Source organism: Staurois parvus, unplaced genomic scaffold, assembly GCF_062004578.1.
Source record: "Staurois parvus isolate SC_StPar_1 unplaced genomic scaffold, SC_StPar_1.0 ptg000163l, whole genome shotgun sequence".
NCBI classification, from domain to species: domain Eukaryota; kingdom Metazoa; phylum Chordata; class Amphibia; order Anura; family Ranidae; genus Staurois; species Staurois parvus.
The window spans coordinates 1,724,465-1,741,601 of NW_028317959.1; the positions used below are offsets into that span (position 1 = coordinate 1,724,465).

At 49.0% G+C, this 17,137-nt stretch overlaps 1 protein-coding gene across 1 annotated transcript in view; it reads right to left on the minus strand.

The window, feature by feature from the left end:
- The window catches only part of LOC149462994 (uncharacterized), a 37,419-nt gene that overhangs the window by 8,553 nt on the left and 11,729 nt on the right, over positions 1-17,137 (minus strand). Inside the window, exon 3 of the mRNA XM_089676059.1 lies at positions 13,501-13,617. Coding sequence (XP_089532185.1) covers positions 13,501-13,590 — 90 coding nt within the window. The 5' untranslated portion in view covers positions 13,591-13,617. The remainder of the gene's footprint in view (positions 1-13,500; positions 13,618-17,137) is intronic.

The window sequence follows — 17,137 nt, forward strand, 5'->3', positions numbered from 1 at the left end:
CTGGTGTGTAGAATTTTTTGACATAGGGTGCTGGCAGATTACGGGCCTCCCATAGCTGCTGCCAGGCCCCTAATCTGCCATAGGCCCCTATATACCGCCTCCTCATGCTGCTGCCAGGTCCAGAGTCTCTCATGGGTCCCTGTACGGCCTCCCATTGCTGCTGTCTCCATCGCCACACTCTGCCATGTGCCACTTTCAGGTCTCCTCACACACTGCTGGTGTGTAGAATTTTTTGACATAGGGTGCTGGCAGATTATGGGCCTCCCATAGCTGCTGCCAGGCCCCTAATCTGCCATAGGCCCCTATATACCGCTTCCTCATGCTGCTGCCAGGTCCAGAGTCTCTCATGGGTCCCTGTACGGCCTCCCATTGCTGCTGTCTCCATCGCCACACTCTGCCATGTGCCACTTTCAGGTCTCCTCACACACTGCTGGTGTGTAGAATTTTTTGACATAGGGTGCTGGCAGATTATGGGCCTCCTATAGCTGCTGCCAGGCCCCTAATCTGCCATAGGCCCCTATATACCGCTTCCTCATGCTGCTGCCAGGTCCAGAGTCTCTCATGGGTCCCTGTACGGCCTCCCATTGCTGCTGTCTCCATCGCCACACTCTGCCATGTGCCACTTTCAGGTCTCCTCACACACTGCTGGTGTGTAGAATTTTTTGACATAGGGTGCTGGCAGATTATGGGCCTCCTATAGCTGCTGCCAGGCCCCTAATCTGCCATAGGCCCCTATATACCGCTTCCTCATGCTGCTGCCAGGTCCAGAGTCTCTCATGGGTCCCTGTACGGCCTCCCATTGCTGCTGTCTCCATCGCCACACTCTGCCATGTGCCACTTTCAGGTCTCCTCACACACTGCTGGTGTGTAGAATTTTTTGACATAGGGTGCTGGCAGATTATGGGCCTCCTATAGCTGCTGCCAGGCCCCTAATCTGCCATAGGCCCCTATATACCGCTTCCTCATGCTGCTGCCAGGTCCAGAGTCTCTCATGCCATGTGCCACTTTCAGGTCTCCTCACACTGCTGGTGTGTTGAATTTTTTGACATAGGGTGCTGGCAGATTATGGGCCTCCCATAGCTGCTGCCAGGCCCCTAATCTGCCATAGGCCCCTATATACCGCCTCCTCATGCTGCTGCCAGGTCCAGAGTCTGTCATGGGTCCCTGTACGGCCTCCCATTGCTGCTGTCTCCATCGCCACACTCTGCCATGTGCCACTTTCAGGTCTCCTCACACTGCTGGTGTGTAGAATTTTTTGACATAGGGTGCTGGCAGATTACGGGCCTCCCATTGCTGCTGCCAGGCCCCTAATCTGCCATGGGCCCCTATATACCGCCTCCTCATGCTGCTGCCAGGTCCAGAGTCTGTCATGGGTCCCTGTACGGCCTCCCATTGCTGCTGTCTCCATCGCCACACTCTGCCATGTGCCACTTTCAGGTCTCCTCACACACTGCTGCTGTGTAGAATTTTTTGACATAGGGTGCTGGCAGATTATGGGCCTCCCATAGCTGCTGCCAGGCCCCTAATCTGCCACAGGCCCCTATATACCGCCTCCTCATGCTGCTGCCAGGTCCAGAGTCTGTCATGGGTCCCTGTACGGCCTCCCATTGCTGCTGTCTCCATCGCCACACTCTGCCATGTGCCACTTTCAGGTCTCCTCACACACTGCTGGTGTGTAGAATTTTTTGACATAGGGTGCTGGCAGATTACGGGCCTCCCATAGCTGCTGCCAGGCCCCTAATCTGCCATAGGCCCCTATATACCGCCTCCTCATGCTGCTGCCAGGTCCAGAGTCTGTCATGGGTCCCTGTACGGCCTCCCATTGCTGCTGTCTCCATCGCCACACTCTGCCATGTGCCACTTTCAGGTCTCCTCACACACTGCTGGTGTGTAGAATTTTTTGACATAGGGTGCTGGCAGATTATGGGCCTCCCATAGCTGCTGCCAGGCCCCTAATCTGCCATAGGCCCCTATATACCGCCTCCTCATGCTGCTGCCAGGTCCAGAGTCTGTCATGGGTCCCTGTACGGCCTCCCATTGCTGCTGTCTCCATCGCCACACTCTGCCATGTGCCACTTTCAGGTCTCCTCACACACTGCTGGTGTGTAGAATTTTTTGACATAGGGTGCTGGCAGATTATGGGCCTCCCATTGCTGCTGCCAGGCCCCTAATCTGCCATAGGCCCCTATATACCGCTTCCTCATGCTGCTCCCAGGTCCAGAGTCTCTCATGGGTCCCTGTACGGCCTCCCATTGCTGCTGTCTCCATCGCCACACTCTGCCATGTGCCACTTTCAGGTCTCCTCACACACTGCTGGTGTGTAGAATTTTTTGACATAGGGTGCTGGCAGATTATGGGCCTCCTATAGCTGCTGCCAGGCCCCTAATCTGCCATAGGCCCCTATATACCGCTTCCTCATGCTGCTGCCAGGTCCAGAGTCTCTCATGGGTCCCTGTACGGCCTCCCATTGCTGCTGTCTCCATCGCCACACTCTGCCATGTGCCACTTTCAGGTCTCCTCACACACTGCTGGTGTGTAGAATTTTTTGACATAGGGTGCTGGCAGATTATGGGCCTCCTATAGCTGCTGCCAGGCCCCTAATCTGCCATAGGCCCCTATATACCGCTTCCTCATGCTGCTGCCAGGTCCAGAGTCTCTCATGCCATGTGCCACTTTCAGGTCTCCTCACACTGCTGGTGTGTTGAATTTTTTGACATAGGGTGCTGGCAGATTATGGGCCTCCCATAGCTGCTGCCAGGCCCCTAATCTGCCATAGGCCCCTATATACCGCCTCCTCATGCTGCTGCCAGGTCCAGAGTCTGTCATGGGTCCCTGTACGGCCTCCCATTGCTGCTGTCTCCATCGCCACACTCTGCCATGTGCCACTTTCAGGTCTCCTCACACTGCTGGTGTGTAGAATTTTTTGACATAGGGTGCTGGCAGATTACGGGCCTCCCATTGCTGCTGCCAGGCCCCTAATCTGCCATGGGCCCCTATATACCGCCTCCTCATGCTGCTGCCAGGTCCAGAGTCTGTCATGGGTCCCTGTACGGCCTCCCATTGCTGCTGTCTCCATCGCCACACTCTGCCATGTGCCACTTTCAGGTCTCCTCACACACTGCTGGTGTGTAGAATTTTTTGACATAGGGTGCTGGCAGATTACGGGCCTCCCATAGCTGCTGCCAGGCCCCTAATCTGCCATAGGCCCCTATATACCGCCTCCTCATGCTGCTGCCAGGTCCAGAGTCTGTCATGGGTCCCTGTACGGCCTCCCATTGCTGCTGTCTCCATCGCCACACTCTGCCATGTGCCACTTTCAGGTCTCCTCACACACTGCTGGTGTGTAGAATTTTTTGACATAGGGTGCTGGCAGATTATGGGCCTCCCATAGCTGCTGCCAGGCCCCTAATCTGCCATAGGCCCCTATATACCGCCTCCTCATGCTGCTGCCAGGTCCAGAGTCTGTCATGGGTCCCTGTACGGCCTCCCATTGCTGCTGTCTCCATCGCCACACTCTGCCATGTGCCACTTTCAGGTCTCCTCACACACTGCTGGTGTGTAGAATTTTTTGACATAGGGTGCTGGCAGATTATGGGCCTCCCATTGCTGCTGCCAGGCCCCTAATCTGCCATAGGCCCCTATATACCGCTTCCTCATGCTGCTGCCAGGTCCAGAGTCTCTCATGGGTCCCTGTACGGCCTCCCATTGCTGCTGTCTCCATCGCCACACTCTGCCATGTGCCACTTTCAGGTCTCCTCACACACTGCTGGTGTGTAGAATTTTTTGACATAGGGTGCTGGCAGATTATGGGCCTCCTATAGCTGCTGCCAGGCCCCTAATCTGCCATAGGCCCCTATATACCGCTTCCTCATGCTGCTGCCAGGTCCAGAGTCTGTCATGGGTCCCTGTACGGCCTCCCATTGCTGCTGTCTCCATCGCCACACTCTGCCATGTGCCACTTTCAGGTCTCCTCACACACTGCTGGTGTGTAGAATTTTTTGACATAGGGTGCTGGCAGATTATGGGCCTCCTATAGCTGCTGCCAGGCCCCTAATCTGCCATAGGCCCCTATATACCGCCTCCTCATGCTGCTGCCAGGTCCAGAGTCTGTCATGGGTCCCTGTACGGCCTCCCATTGCTGCTGTCTCCATCGCCACACTCTGCCATGTGCCACTTTCAGGTCTCCTCACACACTGCTGGTGTGTAGAATTTTTTGACATAGGGTGCTGGCAGATTATGGGCCTCCCATTGCTGCTGCCAGGCCCCTAATCTGCCATAGGCCCCTATATACCGCTTCCTCATGCTGCTGCCAGGTCCAGAGTCTCTCATGGGTCCCTGTACGGCCTCCCATTGCTGCTGTCTCCATCGCCACACTCTGCCATGTGCCACTTTCAGGTCTCCTCACACACTGCTGGTGTGTAGAATTTTTTGACATAGGGTGCTGGCAGATTATGGGCCTCCCATAGCTGCTGCCAGGCCCCTAATCTGCCATAGGCCCCTATATACCGCCTCCTCATGCTGCTGCCAGGTCCAGAGTCTGTCATGGGTCCCTGTACGGCCTCCCATTGCTGCTGTCTCCATCGCCACACTCTGCCATGTGCCACTTTCAGGTCTCCTCACACTGCTGGTGTGTAGAATTTTTTGACATAGGGTGCTGGCAGATTACGGGCCTCCCATTGCTGCTGCCAGGCCCCTAATCTGCCATGGGCCCCTATATACCGCCTCCTCATGCTGCTGCCAGGTCCAGAGTCTGTCATGGGTCCCTGTACGGCCTCCCATTGCTGCTGTCTCCATCGCCACACTCTGCCATGTGCCACTTTCAGGTCTCCTCACACTGCTGGTGTGTAGAATTTTTTGACATAGGGTGCTGGCAGATTACGGGCCTCCCATTGCTGCTGCCAGGCCCCTAATCTGCCATGGGCCCCTATATACCGCCTCCTCATGCTGCTGCCAGGTCCAGAGTCTGTCATGGGTCCCTGTACGGCCTCCCATTGCTGCTGTCTCCATCGCCACACTCTGCCATGTGCCACTATCAGGTCTCCTCACACACTGCTGGTGTGTAGAATTTTTTGACATAGGGTGCTGGCAGATTACGGGCCTCCCATAGCTGCTGCCAGGCCCCTAATCTGCCATAGGCCCCTATATACCGCCTCCTCATGCTGCTGCCAGGTCCAGAGTCTCTCATGGGTCCCTGTACGGCCTCCCATTGCTGCTGTCTCCATCGCCACACTCTGCCATGTGCCACTTTCAGGTCTCCTCACACTGCTGGTGTGTAGAATTTTTTGACATAGGGTGCTGGCAGATTAAGGGCCTCCCATAGCTGCTGCCAGGCCCCTAATCTGCCATAGGCCCCTATATACCGCCTCCTCATGCTGCTGCCAGGTCCAGAGTCTGTCATGGGTCCCTGTACGGCCTCCCATTGCTGCTGTCTCCATCGCCACACTCTGCCATGTGCCACTTTCAGGTCTCCTCACACACTGCTGGTGTGTAGAATTTTTTGACATAGGGTGCTGGCAGATTACGGGCCTCCCATAGCTGCTGCCAGGCCCCTAATCTGCCATGGGCCCCTATACCGACTCCTCATGCTGTGACGTTGCAACAAGGTGGAATTCAACCCTACATATGTTAGACCGCCTTTACGAACAGCAAAAGGCCATCACAGATTTCCTGATGTTAAAAGCGGATAAAGGTATTCCCTGTGTAACTTAGATGTCAGCCATTGGCAGCTCATGCGTGACACCTGCGCTTGCTCAGGCCCTTTGAGGAGGCCACGCTATTCGTGAGTCGGCAGGACTATGGGATGAACGACGTCATTCCTCTGTTGCACGTCCTGGAACAAATGCTGTTAACAATGGCTGGTCAGGGTGCGGTAGACGTGGCGCACAGATCTCAACGCCACATGACCCCTGTGGGGGCAGGACAGGAAGAAGAGGAGGAGGTAGAGGAGGACATTGGTGCTCAGGAATTATTGAGTGAAATGGGTGGTTTTTCCACTCAGCGGACAGGAGTGGAGGAGCAGGAGCATCTGGTAGAGGAGGAGGAGGAGGAGGAGACAGAGGACCCAGATGCACCGTGGCAGTATGCTGTGGAGATGGAGGCAGGGAGTCCCTCGCATTCCTTGGCACAAATGGCCCATAGCATGCTCGCTTGCTTGCGTAGCGACAGCCGAATAATAACCATCAGACAGAGGGATGACTTTTGGCTGTCCACCTTGTTGGACCCTCGCTACCGTTCAAAAATGGTGGCCTTTTTCACACCTGCTGAGAGGGAGGCCAAAATAACGTACTATAAAAACCACCTATGTAGTCAGCTGGTCTCTGCCTGTCTGCGCCAACGTCCATCCTCAGACACTGTGGGCCCTGTGCGCTCGCGTTCCGCTGCCATGGCAGCAGGGGAGGGGTGGGGTGGTAGGAGCAGTGGCAGCTCCACCAGCAGCGGCTGCCTCAGTCTGCAGTCGATGATGAGTAGCTTTCTTCACCAGCGCAGTGAGGAAACTACTAACCAGCCACAGCAGCAGCAGCAGCAGCAGCAGCATCAGGTGGACCTGGAGCAGGACCTCAAACAACAGGCTTAGGCCTACTTGGACAGCACCCTGCCAACCGAGGTAGACAATCCCCTTGACTACTGGGCAACGAAACTTGACCTTTGGCCCCAACTAGCTGAATTTGCCCTTGAAAGGCTGTCATGCCCGGCCAGTAGCGTGGCATCGGAGCGCGTGTTTAGTGCGGCAGGAGGTATTGCAACTCCGCGGAGGACACGACTGTCCACCCAAAGTGTGGAGAGACTGACGTTTGTGAAAATGAATCAGGCGTGGATTAGTCTGGATTTCAAACCACCAGTTCCTGACACAACTGACTAAATCCGCCATGAATCATGCCCCAAACATGTGCCACTTTCAGGTCTCCTCACACTGCTGGTGTGTTCCATTTTTTGTCATAGGGTGCTGGCAGATTACGGGCCTCCCATAGCTGCTGCCAGGCCCCTAATCTGCCATGGGCCCCTATACCGCCTCCTCATGCTGCTGCCAAGTCCAGAGTCTCTCATGGGTCCCTGTACGGCCTCCCATTGCTGCTGTCTCCATCGCCACACTCTGCCATGTGCCACTTTCAGGTCTCACACACTGCTGGTGTGTAGAATTTTTTGACATAGGGTGCTGGCAGATTACGGGCCTCCCATAGCTGCTGCCAGGCCCCTAATCTGCCATAGGCCCCTATATACCGCCTCCTCATGCTGCTGCCAGGTCCAGAGTGTGTCATGGGTCCCTGTACGGCCTCCCATTGCTGCTGTCTCCATCGCCACACTCTGCCATGTGCCACTTTCAGGTCTCCTCACACTGCTGGTGGGTTCCATTTTTTGTCATAGGGTGCTGGCAGATTACGGGCCTCCCATAGCTGCTGCCAGGCCCCTAATCTGCCATGGGCCCCTGTTGTCGCTTGTTGGCATATTCCGCTCGTTCAGATGCTCCTTCTCCTGCTACTCCTCTTCACGGATTCCGTCAGCAGTCTTTCTTGGAATCCGTTTCCAAGAGACAACAGTTTGCGAGCACGCACCAGACGGTGCAGAAACTGAACGTCCTCCTGTCCAAGTTGCTGCTGCCAGGCTCGTAATCTGTCATGCGCCCCTGTACCGCCTCCTCATGCTGCTGCCAGGTCCAGAGTGTGTCATGGGCCCCCGTACCGACTCCAAATGCTGCTGCCAGGCCCGTAATCTGTCATGGGCCCCTGTACCGCCTCCCCATGCTGCTGCCACGTCCAGATTGTGTCATGGGTCCCTGTACGGCCTCCCATTGCTGCTGCCAGGCCTGTAATCTGCCATGGGCCCCCGTACCGACTCCTCATGCTGCTGCCAGGCCCGTAATCTGCCATGGGCCCCTGTACCGCCTCCTCATGCTGCTGCCAGGTCCAGAGTGTTTCATGGGTCCCTGTACGGCCTCCCATTGCTGCTGTCTCTATCGCCACACTCTGCCATGTGCCACTTTCAGGTCTCCTCACACTGCTGGTGGTTTCCATTTTTGTCATAGGGTGCTGTATGGCCTCCCATTGCTGCTGCCTCCACCGCCACACTGTGGCTCCACACTCTGGTTTTGGCCCCGTGACTGCCCAAATGAGTGAAGTGTGCGGTGATTCTAAGATCGACGGCACTCATCTGCATGTCATACTGCCTGACAGTATTATTTCTCTTCCCCAGCAGACTCCAAGGGCATTTAAATTAAAGGTACAGTGTTCAGCACTAATATTAAGTCTCTCTGAAGCCTAGAAACACCCTTTTTTAAGTTAAATTCACAGCGAATATATTCGACTCGAATCGAAATTTTTCTACGAATTCGCCGAATCAGTCGAATCGAATTTTTGAATACTTCGCTCATCTCTAGTTAGGAACGTAAGGATGGATTTGATGGAAATGACAATTATCAACCTACAGAGGACTGAATTCAAAGACACCCCGAAAATCAAAGTGAAAAAACAATGCAGCAGGCTAGTCCATTTTGCTGAAATTTAATTGCAACTCAAAATTGTACTCAGTAGTTTGTATGGCCCCCACGTGTTTGTGTGCATGCTTGACAATGTCAGGAATGCTCCTAATAAGACAACGGATGGTGTCCTGGCGTATTTCCTCCTAGATCTGGACCAGGGCATCACTGAGCTCCTGGACAGTCTGAGGTGCAACCTGGTGGCATCAGATGGACCAAAACATGACATCCCAGAGGTGTTCTATTGGATTTAGGTCAGGCGAGCGTGGGGGCCATTCAATAGTATCAATTTCTTCATCCTCCAGGAACTGCCTGCATACTCTCGCCACATGTGGCCGGGCATTGTCATGCACCAGGAGGAACCCAGGACCCACTGCACCAGCGTAGGGTCTGACAATGGGTCCAAGGATTTCATCCCGATACCTAATGGCAGTCAGGATGCCATTGTCTAGCCTGTAGGGGTCTGTGCCTCCCTCCATGGATATGTCTCCCCAGACCATCACTGACCCACCACCAAAACGGTCATGCTGATGTTACAGGCAGCATAACATTCTCCACGGCTTCTAAAGACCCTTTCACATCTGTCACATGTGCTCAGGGTGAACCTGCTCTCATATGTGAAAAGCACAGAGTGCCAGTGGCGGACCTGCCAATTCTGGTGTTCAATGGCAAATGCCAATCAAGCTCTATGATGCCTGACACTGAGCACAGGGCCTACTAGAGGATGTCGGGCCCACAGGACACCCTCATGAAGTCTGTTTCTGATTTTTTGGTCAGAGACATTCACACCAGTGGCCTGCTGGAGATCATTTTGTAGGGCTCTAGCAGTGCTCATCCTGTTCCTCCTTGCACAAAGGAGCAGATACCGGTCCTGCTGGCCTTCTCCAGCTTTGTCCAGCTCTCCTAGAGTAACTGCCTGTCTCCGGGAACTTCCTCCATGCTTTTGAGACTGTGCTGGGAGACACGGCAAACGTTCTGCCAATGGTACGTATTGATGTGCCATCCTGGAGGAGTTGGACTGCCTGTGCAACCTCTGTAGGGTCCAGGTATCGCCTCATGCTACCAGTAGTGACACTGACCCTAGCCAAACACAAAACTAGTGAAAAACAGTCAGAAAAGAGGAGTAGGGAAAAAAATGTCAGTTGCCTCCATCTATAAAACCATTCCTGTTTTGGGGGTCATCTCATTGTTGCCCATCAAGTGCACCTGTTGTTAATTTCATTAACCCCCAAGCAGTTGAAAATGATTAACCACCCCCTCTGCTACTTAACTGACAAGATCAATAACCCAGGAGTTTCATTGACTTGACGCTATACTCCGATTTAAAAAAAGTGTTCTTTTAATTTTTTTGAGCTGTGTACATAGGCTTTCCATAAACTATGTGGCCAAACGACTGTTTACAGTGAAGGGTACTATTAATGTTACAATTTACAAAGACATTTTAGACCCTTGCACTCTTCCAAATTTGTGGAAACAGTTTGGTGAAGACCCTTTTCTGTTCCAGTATGACTGTGCTTCTATGCACAAAGCCAGCTCCATAAAGACATGGTTTGATGAGTTTGGTTTGGAGGAACTCGAATGCCTACAAAGAATCCTGACCTCAGCACTACTGAACACCATTGGGATAAACTAGAATGCTGACTGTAAGACAAATCTACACCAAATCCTGAGCTCACAAATGCTCTTTTGACTGAAAAGACACATTTCCACTCCTAATTTTGTGGAAAGTTCTCTCAAAAGAGTGGAGGCTTTGTTTCTATAGCAATGCTCATGGCAGGTCCAACAAACTCATATAAGATTGATACTTCGGTATTTACAAACGTTTGGCCAGTGTACTTTCATTTCATGGCAATACTATGATATCTGTAAAAGCAATGCTCCTGCATTGTCAACCTCTCATGCCAGCACTTCAACAAAGGCTACAAGTGGCCACTTTAACAGATATTACTCATCCATGGTCCACTGTTGCCATCATCAGGAAACCCACCCAGAAAAATGCCATGCAATCATCCATGGATTGCATGTGGCTGCAAGGAAACTGCAGAAGATCAGATGCACCAAAGCAGGGGTGCTCAACCTGTGGCCCTCAGACCCCTGTCACCTCAAACCAAGGAAGCGCATGCCCAGGGCTGGCCCACGATCTGATCTTGCCAACCCGCCACCCTAGAGCATCAGAGTGCATAAAGTTGGCACTGGCATCAGAGGAAGCAGGTGGCCGCAGAGGGAGCAGGAGCCACATAAGCCAATGTTTCCTCTGTAGCGCTGGCTGCTGTCCCTGGCAGAGTGATGTCAAGTACACTTTGGGACCTTTCTAGCTGCCTGAAGAGCGAAGTCAGCAGAAGCTGGAAGAGGAAAAGAAGGTCAGTGTATTCAACAACACATACACTTCGCTTTTGCAATGGGCATATTAGCACCTATAAACTATTAGGCTGCTTTCATGCGGATCCAGGGCTTTTGCTTTCCTGCGGGCTAGCTGCACTGAATGATAGACTTCTCTTGTATCCTGCATGTTTGTTGCGCTTCCTGAAAGATACAGTTGTGCTCAAAAGTTTGCATACCCTGCCAGAATTCATGAAATTTTGGCATTTATATCGAAAATATGACTGATCGTGCCAAAAAAACTGTCTTTTATTTAAGAATAGTGATCTTATAAAGCCATTTATCATCATCACATACAGTGAAAGAAATAAGTATTTGATCCACTGCTGATTTTGAATGTTTGCCCACTCACAAAGCAATGATCAGTCTAAAAACTGAATGGCAGGTGTATTGAAACACTGAGAGACAGAATAGCAACAAAAAAAATTAAAAAGAAACGCATGTCTAACAAATTATGTACTGATTTGCATGTTCAGGAGGGAAATAAGTATTTGATCCCCAATCATTCAGCAGTTTCTGGCTACCAGGTGTCTTTCATACAGGTAACAAGCTGAGATTAGAAGCAGTCTCTTAAAGGGTGTGCTGCTAATCTCATTTTGTTACCTGTATAAAAGACACCTGTCCACAGGAGCAATCAAACAATCAGATTCCAAACTCTTCACCATGGGAAAGACCAAAGAGCTGTCAGGGACAAGATTGTAGACCTACACGAGGCTAGACTGGGCTACAAAACTAACGCCAAGCAGCTTGGTGAGAAGGTGACAACAGTTGGTGCAATCATTCGCAAATGGAAGAAACACAAAACTACTGTCAGTCTCCCTAGGTCTAGTGCACCATGCAAGATCTCACCTCGTGGAGTGTCAATGATCATGAGAACAGTGAGGAATCATCCCAGAACTACACATGAGGATCTTGTCAATTATCTCCAGGCAGCTGGGACCATAGTCACTAAGAAAACAATTGGTAACACAATATGCCGACAAGGATTGAAATCCTGCAGTGCCTGCAAGGTTCCTCTGCTCAAGGAAGCACATGTCCAGGCCCGTCTGAAGTTTGCCACTGAACATCTGAATGATGCAGAGGAGGACTGGTTGAAAGTAGTGTGGTCAGATGAGAACAAAATCGAGCTCTTTGGCATCAACTCAACTCGCCGTGTTTGGAGGAGGAGGAACGCTGCCTATGACCGCAAGAACACCATCGCAACTGTCAAACATGGTGGTGGAAACATTCTGCTTTGGGGGATGTTTTTCTGATAAGGGGACAGGACAACTGCACCGCATCAAAGTGACGATGGACGGGGCAATGTACTGTCAAATCTTGGGTGAGAACCTTCTTCCCTCAGCCAGGCCATTGAAAATGGGTCATGGATGGGTGTTCCAGCATGACAATGACCCAAAACAGCCAAGGCAACAAAGGAGTGGCTCAAGAAGAAGCGCATTAAGGTCCTGAAGTGGCCTAGCCGGTCTCCAGACCTTAATCCGATTGAAAATCTGTGGAGGGAGCTGAAAGTTCGAGTTGCCAAATGTCAGCCACCAAACCTTAAAGACTTGGAAAGGATCTGCCAAGAAAAATGGGCCAAAATCCCTCCTGAGATATGTTCAAACCTGGTGGACAGCTACAGGAAACGTCTGACATCTGTGACTGCTAACAAGGGATTTGCCACCAACTACTAAGTCATGTTTTGTGAAGGGGATCAAATACTTATTTCCCTCATGAACATGCAAATCAGTGCATCATTTGTTAGACGTGCATTTCTTTTGAATTTGTTGTTGCTATTCTGTCTCTCGGTGTTACAATACACCTACCATTCGATTTTTAGACTGATCATTTCTTTGAGTGGGCAAACATTCAAAATGAGCAGGAGATCAAATACCTATTTCCTTCACTGTAGTTGTTTGGCTCCTTTTTAAACCATAAAAATAACAGAAATCGTCCAAATAGCCCTGATCAAAAGGATTACATACTCTAGAATCTTTGGCCTTGGTACAGACACACAAAGTGACACACAGGTTAAAATGACAATTAAAAGGTTGATTTCCTGCATCTGTGGCTTTTTAAATTGCAATTTAGTGTTTGTGTATAAATAGTCACTGCGTTTGTTAGCTCTCATGTGGATGCACTGAGCAGGCTAGATACTGAGCTATGTAAGTTAACCACAGTGCATCAGTGTGAAAGCAGCCTTATAGGGGGCTCGGAACAGTAATGGATTGTTTACATTTGTGGTTTGGGGGACAGTAAAACCCCACAGTTAAAGACTTTTACCCCACCCCCTCAGCCACTGGTGTAGCATCGCAATGGGAACACCACTCTAGGAGTGGTGGCAGGGGCAGCACATACAGGAACTGGTCCTCTCCATTTTGGAACCACTGAAATCTGTCTTCTTCTCCTTTCCCTCCTACTGGCATTCAATGGCTGCTGGAGGAAAAGTTCATTATGCTATTCAAATACTCAAAACTCTGAACCATTTCATTTCATTGAGGCCCATGACCGGTTACCAGATCACTTAAGTTGCCCTTGCTGTTGAGCACTCCTGCACTAAAGGATGAAAAAAGGGTGAAATCAAGTGTTTATTTAAAAAATGTCAGTTACAATTTGCATTTACTTTAAAGGTAATAATGATACACTTTGAAAGCATAAGTGGCTATACCTACCAGTTTTATTGGAGTGTGATCATCTACAGCCAAATTGCCATCATTGAGTTCCACCTCAGCACCAACCTCCATACTATGAAAGACATCCATACTAAGAAGTCACTGGGTCACAGTAACCTGTCAGGAGACACAAGCCAAAACGGATATTGGTTTGATGAAAGATGCTTCCAATTTTAATTACATACCATCTTAACTTTTCTGGCCTCCAAAGACTCAACTACATCTTTGATACTGCTGTGTGATAGTATTTATTGTATATCCAAAAGAACCAAATTCTTTTGTAGTTGTTACAGATTTAAATAAAAAATGATTGAGCAAGCCGTAAAGGGAGTATGGCTTCATGAAATGACTTGGACTTTTGATGGAAGCCAGTGGGTTATGCCTGAACCTCTTCAGGATGTCAGTAGATATGGTGGCTTAAAGAGACATGCTCTTATCCTGTAAGTCAATCACAATCCTCTGATAAAGTCTCAGCGATATAGAACAGGGGTCCCCAAACTATGGCCCACAAACCACATCCAGCCTGCACCAGTTGTGTGCAATAGAGGATCCAGATCAGCTGATCTCCACTGATGGGGACCCAGATGTAAGGGAGGACTCTAGATCTTGATGTAAGGAGGATTCTGATAGGGGCACTGATGTAAGGGAGACTCTGATGGGGACCTAGATGTAAGGAGGATTCTGATGGGGTCACTAATATATGAGGAGACTCTGACTGAGACCCTGCTGTGATGGAGGACTCTGATGAAGACACTGAAGCAATAGGTGACTCTGATTGGGGACTAATGTAGGGGGGAATCTGATGTAGACTTGATGTAATGTAGACCTCTAAAAGGTGGACACTGATGTAAGAGGGGTTTTGATGGGGGCCCAGGTGAAAGGAGAGGCTCAAATAATGAAAATGTATGGGTCTGGTAATACAAAACCAATAACAGCTACCAACATCCCTAGATATTGCATCAAAAAGTCTAGGAGGTATAGAAAATTCCCCATAGGACTTTAACGGCAGAGAAAAAAAAAAAATCTACAACAAAACTATTAAGAGACTAATTGTCAATTTTTATTGAAATTGCTTTGGGGCCAAACAGCCAATAAAAGCTGATAGATATTCAGCAGCAAGAACACGTGTAGTACACAAAACTTAATTTACAACACAAGGGTATATGTTGTAAATTAAGATTTGTGTACTACACGTGCTATTGTTGCTGAATATCTATCAGCTTTTATTTCCTGTTTGGCCCCAAAACATTTTAAATAAAAATTGACAATTAGTCTTTTAATAGGTTTTGTTATTTTTTTTTTCTGCCGTTAAAGTCCAATAGGGAATTTCCTATACCCCTAGGCTTTTTGATGGAGAGGCTCAAATAGAGCTCTTGATGTAAGGGGGTACTCTAATGGAAACACTAAAATAAGAGGGAACTCTGATGGGATCCTAATGTAAGGGTGAATCTGATGTAAGGGGAGACTTTTGCTTTCTCTTTTGTTCAGAATCATGTCATGCTGACTTCAAAAAGGCCCAAGTCAAACAAACATATTCATTTATTATTCTCTTATTTATAAAACGAATTATCTTCAGCCCAAAAGTATTTGTAAAATATATGATGTGGCCCTTAAAACATTCAGAGACCCTGATATAGAAGAAGCACATACAGTAACTATAATGGCATGAAACTGCCAGAGAGTGATGACTTTTCGGAAGGAGTCATAGACTCAAATTACTACATGAATTCTTACCACTGCAGTCTCAGAAGTCAGCGAGTGAGAAAACTCCTGACGTGCAGAAGAACCACATTGCGTTTGGGGTGCCATTAAAAGGACAATGGCACCCACAACGTGTCGTGTTGTGCAGCAATTGCCACAGGATTTGGAACTGTGGGCAGAATTGTGGCGATTATGCCCGTGATTGCAAATGTGAATGGAGCCCGAAGTTAATCTAGTAACATGTCCAGTTGCATCTCTACGCACCTTTGTGAAGTTAGATTTGACCCAGGGAGGTCGCCTCCAAGGAGGCATTATATATCCCAGATCTTGCAGAATTTTAGGGCAACCCCTAGAGGTATATGTGAATTTATTGAGTTGAATAGCCGAGTTGACTAAGTGCTTCAAATAGTCTAGTGTGCGGGCCACAGGAGATTTCCATTTCAGTATTATGGCTTTCCTGGCATAACATAAAAGAAGTCCTAGAAGAACTCTAAGAGTCCTGGTAGGGGCCAAAAGATTGACAAGGCCCAACAAACGTGTCAATGCTCAGTGGGATTGGGGACTGTAGTTAACTTGAAAATGAAACACGAAGGCTCTGTTCGAAATGTCTGTATCCATGGGCAATTCCAAAACATGTGGGCAAAGACAGCTGGGTCTGCCACACATCTCCAGCATCCCAATGAAACAGGGAGACAAATTCTATGCAATTGTTGGAGGGTAAGATATATCCTAAGGATATATAAGGATTTTAAATTGGATTAACCAATCTCAAGCAGAAACTAGCTGCAATATGGGATAATCCCATATATCCTCCCAGTCCATCCCCCTTCTAGCTATGGGACCTCCACGCGCCATATAGAATAAAAAACATCTAGATCCTAGCGAACGGAGGGTAGTAGGGCCGTCAGCCTATTAATTTAAGTGCGCTCTCTAACACACTAAACTATAACAAAAATGGTGCACGTACTTATTTTTTGAAAGGCAGCACACCACAACGTATCTTGGATGTCCAGACCAAGCTTAGCAAAGTCTATATGGGTCAGTATATTTTTATGACTGGTTTGTCTGACAGCAGGGTTGGAAAACTAGGAGCATGCACAGATGCTCAGTCCTAGTTCGCCACTGAAACAATAAGGCTGAATTCACATTTAGGCAGTCCCTTGCAATGAGTTACCATGCATTGTGTTAATACAGCACACCACTTATACAACATGCCTTTCCCACTACTACATGGTACATTGGGGTGCCAGTCACAATACATAGCACTCCACAATGGTGTGTGTATTACTGCACTTTGCAGAAAAATGTGTATCCTACCACATGTTTTAAATAGGACCCTAATCTTCATTCTCGCAACATAGGCCATTGTGCGTAAGGAATTAAAGAGTATGTAAACCCAATATTTCATATTCCTGGTATGTGCCTGCTGTACCATGTACAGTGCTCAGCATAGATGAGTACACCCCTTTTCAAAAGTAAGATTTTAATCAACATTTCAATGAACACAAGAACAATTTCCAAAATTTTGTAGAACATTTGTTTAGCTCATTACATGAAAGTAAGGTTAATAATAGAACTTAGATTACAAAAATCTTCAGTTTTACTCAAATTAGTTGATGCAAAAATGAATACACCCCACAACAAAAACTACTACATCTAGTATTTTGTATGACCTCCATGATTTGTAAGCACAGCACCAAGTCTTCTAGGCATTGAATGAACAAGTTGACAACATATTGCAACATTTTTTTCCATTCCTCAAGGAAGACCTCTTTTAGAGCCTGGATGCTGGATGGAGAGTAATGCTCAACTTGTCTCTTCAGAATTCCCCATAGGTGTTCGATTGGGTTCAGATCAGGAGACAAATTTGGCCACTGCAATGCAACAGTGTCCTTAGATTTATGTTTTGGATTGGATTTTGTCATGTTGGAAAAGT